Below are 11,791 nucleotides of genomic sequence, written 5' to 3' on the forward strand. Positions count from 1 at the left end.
ACAGAGTATTTTACTGTTGATAATACCCAGAATTACTGTATAAATGACAGTTTTCAGTTACAGTGTAGGCTATGTGGAACTTTGGCCATACCTATCCTATACTTTCAGATCTACACAGATCCTAGGGGCTAGAGGTTGTTTCTGGATTGAAACTCTGTGTTCTGATTATACGCAACCCAACCTACAGATGAAAACGAGCCCAGGGCAAGAGGTTGAGTCGATGTAACCTCCCCCACGCAAGCCCAATGAGTCCGAGCGTGTTCTCCTCATATCAATCGTTTTTCCACCATTCATTTTTCCCATGGGGGATTTTAGAAACACATAAAACAAGGGCTGTGTTTCATGTAGGCTAACCCTGGAGTGACGTTTTGATAACCATGTAAATCTCTTTCGGACAAGGTGACTTTTATCAATATATTCAGCTCTATTTACTCTCAGATTCGAAAATGTTAATTAGCATCAAAGTAGACATCATGCAAAACTACAAATCCCTGCAAGCTCCTGCACGTCATCTCTAGAATTTTCACAGAATTGTCAATTGAAAGAAATTTTGCCAATGTATTCATTTCTACATTTAGCTAAAATTAGATAGTTAATCCAGAGATTCTTACCTTTACCTCGATTCGGCAGTCTCATCCAGATCAACATGGCATCTGTAGTTCTTTAAGATAGCCACATTAGCATTTCATTTGTTGGGGGTAAATACAGATGAATATATTGATAAAAGTCACATTGTCAGAGAGAGATTTACACGGTTATCAAAACGTCATGCCAGGGTAAGCCTTCACGAAACACTGCCATTATTTTTAGTGTTTTTTAGTGAACAATGAATGGTGGAAAAATGATGGGAACCATTTGACTGCTAGGTTTTATGGGTATTATGACTCATTCTGAGGTACTCTATTCTGTACTATGCTCGTCTTTGATAGTTTTTCTCTATTGTTGATGTGATTGAAACCAAATAGCTACCCGTAGTGGTGACCTGGAATAACCTCAACTTTCTGAGACCACACCTTAGCACAGGTGGCTATTGAATTGTTTGTCTACCTTCCATGGCTGCGGTACGATTCTCTTCCCTTCTCCAGAAGTGTGCACTTTACTTCCCCACATGCATTTCAAATAATTCGATTGGTGCAAGATTGGCTGAAGGGAGTTTCCACCATATTCCTCCCACCAGTACATTCCTTATTATGCTAAAACATGTAGATATTTTTTATATGCTCTATGCCCAGTAAATAAAGGCGTTTTAAACTTTAAAACCCACATGAGTGCCTGGACCATGGATTCTTCAAACTATTTCACATTGTTATTTTTAATCTATGATTCCCCATTCCAGAGCAATGGTGGATTATTATTATTTTTTTCATACCTGTAGCGCTGACGTGGCCTTTTTGTTTCTCCACTATTGCCACTCCCTCAGCTGAAAGGGATATGTGTGTTTATCTAACACGATGTAAGTAGGTGCCCTTGTGTGTGACACTCTGGCTCATACTCGTTGTAGATCATATTCACTGGAAGACAGGCAAGCTAAGGTAAGCTTATGCACATTCAAAAAGAGAAGTCCTGCATTTCATGAACAATATAATGTATATGTAGACTGCATTCCAAAACAATGCATTTTCACATGGGCAAAATGCAGTGGTGTGAAGTACTGAAGTAAAATACTTTAAAGTACTACTTAAGTAGTTTTTTTGGGGTATCTGTACATTACTTTGCTATTTATATTTTTGACTACTTTTACTTTTACTTCACTGTCCTTTTGGGTGTCAAGGAAAATGTATGGAGTAAAAAGTACTCGTTACATTTTGAATGCTTAGCAGGACAGAAAATGGTCCAATTCACGCACTTATCAACAGAACATCCCTGGTCATCCCTACTGCCTCTGATCTGGCGGACTCACTAAACTCAAGTTTCGTTTGTAGATGATGTCTGAGTGTTGGAGTGTGCCCCTGGCTATCCCTACATAAAAAAAAACAAGGAAATGTTGCCGTCTGGTTTGCTTAATATAAGGAATTTGAAATGATTTATACTTTTACTTTTGATACTTAAGTATATTTTAGCAATTACATTTACTTTTGATACTTAAGTATATTTTAAACCAAATACTTTTAGACTTTTACTCAAGTTGAATTTTACTGGGTGACTTTCACTTTTACTTGAGTTATTTTCTATTAAGGTATCTTTACTTTTACTCAAGTATGACAATTGGGTACTTTTTCCACCACTGGCAACAATTCTATAATTACAAGATAGGTATTGAACTTGTTATTCATATGTTGACATGACACATATCAACTCTTTATTTATAATTAAAATAGTACTGTAGATTAAATATTTGACATTGGAATTATACATATATGACATTTGAGTTACCAATGACACCATAGTGAAAACCAAAGATGGGGAAAACACAGAGTGTCCTTGAGAAGAAAGGATACACTACCCAGAAGGAGTTAGAGCATGGTGTCATAGCTACTGACAAAGATGGTGACCAGTTTGTCATTAAAGAGATCAAACTGAATGAGGTGAGTGGGCACCATTGTCTTATTATTTGTTGTTGTTGTTGTTTATTTTAACATTTTATTGATCGAGTCAAGAAGTGAATGAGAAGTAGAATGTAAAGCGGCACAGTTGGCGTTTGAACCCATGCCTCCAGGGGTAATGTGTGGGCTTGGTGCACTACCACTAGATCAGCCTCCAGTTCTACTTTGAGAGCAACGCTTTCTAATAATGTGTGTTATTTATATATTATAGATTATTTATAAGGAATTTGGCACTGGTCTACTGGCCCTGTGTACATCATTACATGTCAGTCTCTTTTACTTCTTGAATTGTATTGTTTTACTGTAACATGTTGTGATTTTAAATGCACTTCAAATAGTTAGATTTTATTTGGTTTGATGGGAGACAAAACTATGCCTAATTTAGAAAGGTTTATAATGGAAAGTGTTTGGTTTCGATTGAGTACTGTGGTTTTTGCTTTAACAGACATCAGACTTGAGCTCTAGTGCTGGAGACATATTCTCTGAGGTTGAAAACCTCCTGCAGATAACTCACCCCCATATTGTAAGCCACAAGAACTCTTTCCAAGGTGAGGTGACTAATATTTGTGTTTATTTTTCATTTTAGAGAGAAGATGTTTGGGGTGGTTTCCCGGACACAGATTTAAACTCCATTGAGAATGCTTTTTAGTCCAGGGCTAGGCTTAATCTGTGTCTGGAACGTCCCAATATGTTTGCAAGTTACCGCAGTATGAACATAAAAACATTTTAAACAGAGGAGCTAGCATGCTATAATAATATATCTCACAATATTATATTCACATAAACTATGCATTTTTACAGATGATAAAAGTTACTATGTAGTGATGGACCATTGTGAGGGTGGAAATCTCGCACAAAAGATCAAAGATGGGAAGGAGACTGGGAACCCATTCTTAGAAGAACAGGTTTCTGAATGAATAACCTATTGGTTAAGTTCCAGGCCGACTACATTGCAGAAGTTGCATGCCAAGTCATCGACTGTACAGTTGGGCATTAGATTGCTATATCATATCTTAGCTGATATGCTCACCTATCCAGGCGTTGCGAGATCTGGCAGGCGTCTGCAATGTAGTCAGCCTGGAATGAGGCTATTTCTATTCATGACTGCATCAAAACTATTTTGTTTCATGTTAAACATAAATTATGCACTGGAATTCTTTCCAGATCATGGACTGGCTTGTTGAGATCTGCATGGCACTGAAGCATTTACACGGCCAGGGCCTTCTTCACAGAGACCTGAGACCCCAGGTACACACTGGTATGCTAAGTGGTTTACAACCCTCTCCTCAGGGACCCCCAGCAATTCCATGTTTTTGATCTATTCCAGAACTGCATTGAAAAATGTCTGGGAGTCACTGAGGAAAGTTTTGAGAAATAATAATGAACTGGCGGATTGATTTAAATGTTGTACATATTCATTATATTTTTGAAAAGACAAGGGTTAAAGGTCCAATGCAGCCATTTTTATCTCAATATCAAATCATTTCTGGGTAACAATTAAGCACCTTAATGTCATTGTTTTCAATTAAAATTGTCAAAAAAAAACAAAAATAGCTTCTAAGCAATAAACAATTTCTCAAGCAAGAATTGTGCTAGTACTGTCTAGCAGTGGTCTGAGTGGGGAGGGGAAAACTGAAGTAGCTGTTATTGACAGAGAGGTTTGGAACTCTCTTTCTTATTGGTCTATGATGTCACCAGACAGGCCTAAACTCCATCCCACCAAAACAGGCAGACATTTCAGGCAGTCTTTTCAAACAGCTCTTACAGAAAAAGGGCATTCTCATCATTTTCACAATTTCCCAGTATTATTCCAACCTCATTGTGTGGAAATATATATAAAACACAGGACATTTTTTAAAGTTTTTGACTGCACTGGGCCTTTAATGAAAGTTTTCCAGAATACAATTAACTGTATATTTTATTTGATGTGATATAAATGGTTAATTTCTTGTTTTTTCTCACTCAACAATTCTAAATATATCATTTTTTTTTCTACACTAGAATATATTTCTCACAAAATTTGGGACACTTTGTTTGGGAGATTTCGGAAGAGTCAATGAAAAGTATGGTACTTTTTGGATAATAATAAACTGGTCAAAATGTATTTTAATACATAATAGAGTTACATCCTGTTTGATGACTGTCTGCTAATGTGTTTCTTTCCTACCAGTGCTACCAGTTCTTCAGAGGATGGAGCAGTGGCTTATTTAGGCCCAGAGATTCTGACAGGGGGAATTTATGAAACCAAAAGGTAAATTCAAAACTACAACCAACAAAAATATATTAAAGGGGAACTTCAACCCTGTGACATCATATGGTTGACCGAAGCAAAGACTCAATTTCTAATAGTGTTAGACATTTGCCTTCAATGTGAAATTACCATGGATAATGATATATCAATGTATTTTCCTTCCTTTGCAGTGATATTTGGTCCATGGGATGTGTGCTGTATGAGTTGTGTATGCTTCAGTGTGCAGTAAGTAACACCTCTATCTCCATATTTGCCTCTTGCTAATGCAAAATGCGGTGTGATATTAACCGGTCTTTCTTGACAGTTCGCTGCAGCAAGCCCAATCAAGCTCATCCCCCAAATATTGGGAGGTTCTTACCCATCTCTCCCAGAGAGCTTCTCATCTAAGCTCCGCGACCTCCTGTGTGACATCTTCCAACAAGACCCGACCATTAGGCCTTCAGCTGGTGAAATTATGGCAAAACCCTTCATTATCAGTTTCCTCACAAAAAAGGTTCGCAATACAAGATCATATGATCAAATCATAAAATGTGTTTATTCATTCATTAATTCATCCATTCATCCATAAATTCATTCATTCATTCAATCACATTATCTGTCTAAATTAATTTTCTATAGAGTGAGAAAACTGTGGAGGAACTCCAGATAACCTTGAACAAGCTGAGAACTCTGGCAGACGGCTTGGAGCGTATTCACACAGGCACCACCATAGGTAGTCTGACGGGAGGTGTTATTGGGGCAGCTGGAGGAATCACCTCCTTGGTGGGGCTCATCCTGGCTCCCTTCACTCTGGGCGCCTCCCTGATCGTCACTGGGGTGGGTATTGGGGTGGCTGTCGCTGGTGGAGCCACAGCAGGAGTATCCAACATTACCAACATGGTCAATCAGTCCACCGACCGCCAAGCCATGAAGAACATCATCAAGGAGTTCCAGGAGAAGTTTAACTCTCTGGTGACATCTCTACAAGACATCGCTGAGGGTTTGGAGACACTGAGGGAAAGTGGCTCCTTCAACATTGGAAGTGACAATTTCAACGCAAATGCTGTGGCAAGTGCTGGGGCGAGGTTTGGGAGGGGCCTGGGCTGCATCCCAGAGCTCTTCAGACTACTCCAGGTGGCCACCATTGGCAAGGTGGTAGCCCAAACTGCCAGGGCAGTGCGTGCGGCAGAGGTGGCGACAGGAATATTTTCCGCTATTTTTGTAGCGGTTGATATCTTCTTCATCGCCATGGATGCCAAAGAGATCCACAACATCCGACAGGCGAAGGCGAATGAACAGTCTGGTGATACCAGTAAGTTAGAAGTGATGGACACAGACTCCACCACTGAGCTGAACCCTGGGTGTGAAGAACCAAAGGCTGAGGTCAAGTCAGAGACCATGAAGTTCATCCAAACGATCAGACAGAGAGCTGAACAGCTACAGGAGAGCCTGGACGAACTGAGTGATGTCATCTCATTCATTCCTAAGATAGAGGACTGTTACTTAGACAACTGACACTACTCAGTTGTAGTGACTGTAAAAGATGCAGAAACAAGAAACAGAGCACTAGTATCGGCTGTGTGACTGACACCCTGATAGGCCTACAGGTTGTAATTATCAGCAAATTCCTTTTTCAATTCTCGAACGCTTGCACAAATCAGCCATGACCAGTAGGTCAAAGAGACCTAACTATTTATCCCAGACAGCACTGTTACTAAAGCTTGTTCCTAGGTTGTTACAGTCAACATGATTTGATCTGTATATTATTTTCTTACAACCAAATATATCAGGTATATTACACAACAACAACATTGTCAGTTGATTCAATCTAATAATAGTTTACATTAAGTGGTGATTGTATAAAATGAACATTGTTGCAATAAAACATTTTGAAGGATTTTATTGAAATGATTCAGGGAAAACAAAGTGTGTTCAATAAAAGTTTGGTCTATAAATGTCTGCTAACAAACATATTAAAGGAGTTTTAAACTGAATCTACTTCATGTGTGTTCATTTAAAACATTAAACAGTCATATACACTGAGTGTACAAAACAAAATATTGAGTTGCACCCCCTTTTGCCCTCAGAACAGCCTCAATTCGTCGGGGCATGGACTCTATAAGGTGTTGAAAGAGTTTCACAGGGATGCTGGTCTATGTTGACTCTAATGCTTCCCACAGTTGCGTCAAGTTGGATGGATGTCCTTTGGGTGGTGGACCATTCTTGATACACACGGGGAACTGTTGAGTGTGAAAAACCCAGCAGCGTTGCAGTTCTTGACACACTCAAACCAGTGCTCCTGGCACCTACTACCATACCCCGTTTAAAGGCACTTAAATATTTTGTCTTGCCCATTCACTCTCTGAATGGCACCATACACAATCCATGTCTCAATTGTCTCAAGGCTTGAAAACCCTTCATTAACCTGTCTCCTCCCCTTCATCTACACTGATTGAAGTGTATTTAACAAGTGATATTAATAAGGGAACATAGCTTTAACCTGGATTCACCTGGTCAGTCTATGTCATGGAAAGAACAGGTGTTCCTAATATTTTGTACACTCAGTGTATAAACACATTGGTTTGCAATAATACAAACATACCAGTAAGGTGTGTATGTTATTTACACAGGCTTACCTTTGCTTTTCTGTCTTCTGGTTGTGTTGCTGCATTACCTTACCTACGATTTGAATAGGAGTTCCAGTCTTTTATGCAGGACTCCTCCTCTGCTTACGTGGTTTGATCAAATAAACACACCTATATTGGCATTACATGTTAAGCAATGATGGATCAACTATCAACCGGTGTGTCAGCTGGGAGAGACTATAGGGAAGTGGGGGCTAAACCAAAGCATTCAGATCATGTGATTTACAGGAACTCATATGCCTTTAGGCTGAAATAAAGTTCAAATGATGAAACAAGAGCTGTATACTGTTGTCAATTTGTTGATTTTTTCATGCTTTTTCTTGTCCTCTGTACCTGAAACACATATGTATTATCAGTTGAACAGTAAAACAGGGTGAAATAATGATGTGTTTTCCTTTTTGGCACACTGCTAAAAATAAATGAAGAATTGATATTAACAGGTCAACAAATCTGAGAAAACAGTTTAACATACATGCATCAGTTTGCTATTTTTTAAAATCTTGTGTTTCATTAAAACAGTTTGCTAGCTGCCTAGCTCTGCTTACTAGCTGCTAGATGTGGTAGAGTAGTATTGCTTTGTAAGCTTTGGGAATTGTCTTTGGTTAAAGATTAATAGGAATCCAAAGGTAGGCTATCCAACTCATTTTGTGGGGAAAATATCATAGTCTAATTTAAATGTAATATATTATAGCAATATTTGGATGACAAGTAATATCAACCTGGCTTTGAGCTGATGGATCTAAGATAGTAAATGGCTGATCTAACTGGAGTCTTGCATGTGAAATAACATGACTCTAGACTCATTTGTTTCTTCAACCTTGGTAACTGAAATAACATGAACATTTATATTCCAATAATGTTTCTCAGATGGACTGTTGCTTACCTCCTGGCTCCCCTATCTCCCCTTTAGGTCCAGGTACTTGTGACCCTATCCTTCCTAAAAAGAAGACAAACATGATAGCTCTCACCAATCTGGGACATTGGGTTATTTACATTTAATAACCTACAGTATATGATATAATCATGCGTGTTTGGCAATACTTGATTAACTTTTCTTTCTATTGGAAATCGTGCCATGGCTTGATGTTGGTAAAAATGTTATTTAATGTCCCCTACCAGTGTCTCCTTACTCTCCCTTGTTGTTAATGTTGGTCACATAGTCAGCAACAACTGAAAGGAATGCTCAGAGTCACAGATTTGCTGCATTACATACCTTTTTTTACTTTTATTAAATGATCTTTATCATTTACCATCAACAAACGTTCATGTATACTATTTCATATCAGTCAATGTTTTATTAATATAATTCTATACAATCACCATGCACCTTCATGTATTAATAGACTGAAACAGATAATTTTGCAGTTGCTTACTAATTTAATTTAATTTGTTTTATGAAAATAATATACAGATCAAATCCCGACGGTTATGATATAAAATGTAACATTTCAGAAGTACAGGTGTCTGTGATATAGATTTTGATCTGTACCACTTAGTATTATCAGAGAAGTTACATATTAATGTATAATTGCATCTGTTGTTTATGCATCTCGTACAATCAATGAGTAGTTCAGTTGTCTAAGTAATAGTCCTCTATTTTAGGAATGAATGAGATGACGTTATTCACTTCGTCCAGATTCTCCTGTAACTGATCAGCTGTCTGTTTGATTTACTGGATAAACGTATAGCTCTCTGATTTGACCTCAGCCTTTGGTTCTTCACACCCAGGGTTCAGCTCAGTGGTGGAGTCTGTGTCCATCATTTCTAACTTACTGGTATCACCAGACTGTTCATTCGCCTTCGCCTGTCGGATGTTGTGGATCTCTTTGGTATCAATGTCTTGTAGAGATGTCACCACAGAGTTCATCTTCTCCTGGAACTTCTTGATGATGTTTTTCATGGCTAGGCGGTTGTTGGACTGATTGACCATGTTGGTGATGTTGGATACTCCGGCTGTGGCTCCACCAGCGACAGCCACCCCAATACCCACCCCAGTGACGATCAGGGAGGCGCCCAGAGTGAAGGGAGCCAGGATGAGCCCCACTGTAGAGGAAATTCTACAATTCTACTCCAGCTGCCCCAATAACACCTCCCGTCAGACTGCCTATGGTGCTGCATTTGCGCAAACGCTCCAAGCCGTCTGCCAGAGTTCTCAGCTTGTCTAAGGTTGTCTGGAGTTCCTCCACAGTTTTTTGACTCTGTAGAAATGCATGAATACATTTAGATGAATGAATGAATGGAAATGTGGATGGTTGGATGGATAAACAGACATATTGAACAATTGATTGATTGATATTGCATAGCAAACCTTTTTTGTGAGGAAACTGATAATGAAGGGTTTCGCCATGATTTCACCAGTTGAAGGCCTAATGGTCGGGTCTTGTTGGAAGATGTCACATAGGAGTTCGCCAAGCTCTGTTGAGAATCTCTTTGGGAGAGATGGTTCACCACCTAGCTAAAGATGGATATTGTGTGATCATAGACAGTTGTTTATTCGCATTTCACCGCAGAGAGCACAATCAAGCTCATTAAAAAAATATTGCAGGGTCCTTAACAGGCAAAATAGAATTCGTTCAAGTGGTGTCGGAATTATTAGATGTTGATCGACCCTTCAAGTCAGCATTTTGCATCCCGAGTTTACAGGTTTTGGCGTCTGACCTTTAAATTTTTCAGCGAAAAGTGATAAAACAGAGCAACTTACAATCTTCATAATTTTTATAAAATACACTATATGACCAAAAGTATGTGGACACCTGCTTGTCGAACATCTCATTCCAAAATGATAGCCATTAATATGGAGTTGGTCACCCCTTTGCTGCTATAACAGTCTCCACTGTTCTGGGAAGGCTTTCCACTGGATGTTGGAACATTGCTCAGGGAACGTACTTCCATCCAGCCACAAGAGCGTTAGTGAGATCGGACACTGATGTTGGGCGATTAGGCCTGGCTCGTAGTCGGCGTTCCAATTCATCCCAAAGGTGTTCGAAGGGGTTGAGGTCAGGGCTCTATGCAGTCCAATCAATTTCTTCCACACCGATCTCGACAAACCATTTCTGTATGGACCTCTCTTTGTGCACGGGGGCATTGTCATGCTGAAACAGGAAAGGTCCTTCCCCAAACTGTTGCCACAAAGTTGGAAGCACAGAATCGTCTAGAATGTCATTGTATGCTGTAGCATTAAGATTTCCCTGAACTGGATTTAGGGGGCCTAGCCCGAACCATGCAAAACAGCCCCAGACCATTATTCCTCCTCCACCAAACTTTATAGTTGGCACTATGCATTGGGACAGGTAGCGTTTTCCTGGCATCCTAAAAACCCAGATTAGTCCGTCGGACTGCCAGATGGTGAAGCGTCATTCATCACTCCAGAGAACACGTTTCCACTGCTCCAGAGTCCAATGGCGGCGAGCTTTACACCACTCCAGCCGACGCTTTGCATTGTGCATGGTGATCTTAGGCTTGTGTGAAGTCTGCTCGGCCATGGAAACCCATTTCATGAAGCTCCCGACAAACAGTTATTGTGCTGACGTTACTTCCAGAGGCATTTTGGAACTCAGTAGTGAGTGTTGCAACCGTGGACAGCACTCAGCAGTCCCGTTCTGTGAACTTGTGAGGCCTACCACTTTGCGTTGTTGCTCCTAGACGTTTCTACTTTACAGTAACAGCACTTACAGTTGACCAGGGCAGGTCTAGCAGGGCAGAAATTTGATGAACTGACTTGTTGGAAAGGTGGCATCCTATGACGGTGCCACGTTGAAAGTCACTGAGCTCCTCAGTAAGGCCATTCTACTTCAAATGTTTGTCAATGGAGATTGCAAGGCTGTGTGTTCGATTTTATACACCTGCTGAGGGTCTTAAATTAAAGTGATAGAAGCAACGTGAAGCACTAAGGACTGTCATTCAAAAATTGGGTTGGATAATTTATCAATAGTTATAAATATGATTTGGAAAGGTGAGGCTTCTAGAGACAGAGCTATGACCCTAAATTGTGAGGAGAGACACTAGATTGTAGCTTGGGCTAACCTTGCCCCAATCTCATTCTTATCAAAGTTGGTGTGAAACTGTTATAACATGTGTTCTCTCTCTTCCCTGTGAAAGTCAATATGCATGTGCCCTAGATCAAATTCGGGAGATCTCTAGAGACGTAGAGAAAATTGGCAATGCTAAAATAATTGCATAAATTGGCTCTGCAAAACAGAGAGGCTCTTGACTATCTTTTGGCAGGTCAAGGGGGCGCTTGTGCAATCATTGGCGATGAATGTTGTACTTTTGTCCCAGATCACTCTTCTAATATGACTGATCTCGCCGAATACATTGTCACTGTTGCTAAGAATAATTCCCCACAACCAGAGTGGAAGCCTGCAACTTGGTTG

General features: G+C 39.8%; 1 protein-coding gene across 1 annotated transcript; it reads left to right on the plus strand.

Annotated features, from left to right (window-relative positions):
- Positions 1–1,157: 1,157 nt before the first annotated feature.
- Positions 1,158–6,765, plus strand: LOC311132154 (uncharacterized protein). Its single transcript, XM_084165374.1, has 10 exons — positions 1,158–1,532; positions 2,388–2,525; positions 2,989–3,091; positions 3,345–3,448; positions 3,708–3,791; positions 4,545–4,606; positions 4,714–4,794; positions 4,965–5,019; positions 5,099–5,287; positions 5,413–6,765. The coding sequence occupies exons 2-10, from the start codon at positions 2,400–2,402 to the stop codon at positions 6,286–6,288; spliced, it is 1,680 nt and encodes a 559-aa protein (XP_084021500.1). The 5' UTR covers positions 1,158–1,532; positions 2,388–2,399; the 3' UTR covers positions 6,289–6,765.
- The last annotated feature ends 5,026 nt before the right edge of the window (positions 6,766–11,791 follow it).

The sequence above is a fragment of the Coregonus lavaretus genome, assembly GCF_964263955.1.
Source record: "Coregonus lavaretus genome assembly, chromosome: 7".
In the NCBI taxonomy this organism is placed as follows: domain Eukaryota; kingdom Metazoa; phylum Chordata; class Actinopteri; order Salmoniformes; family Salmonidae; genus Coregonus; species Coregonus lavaretus.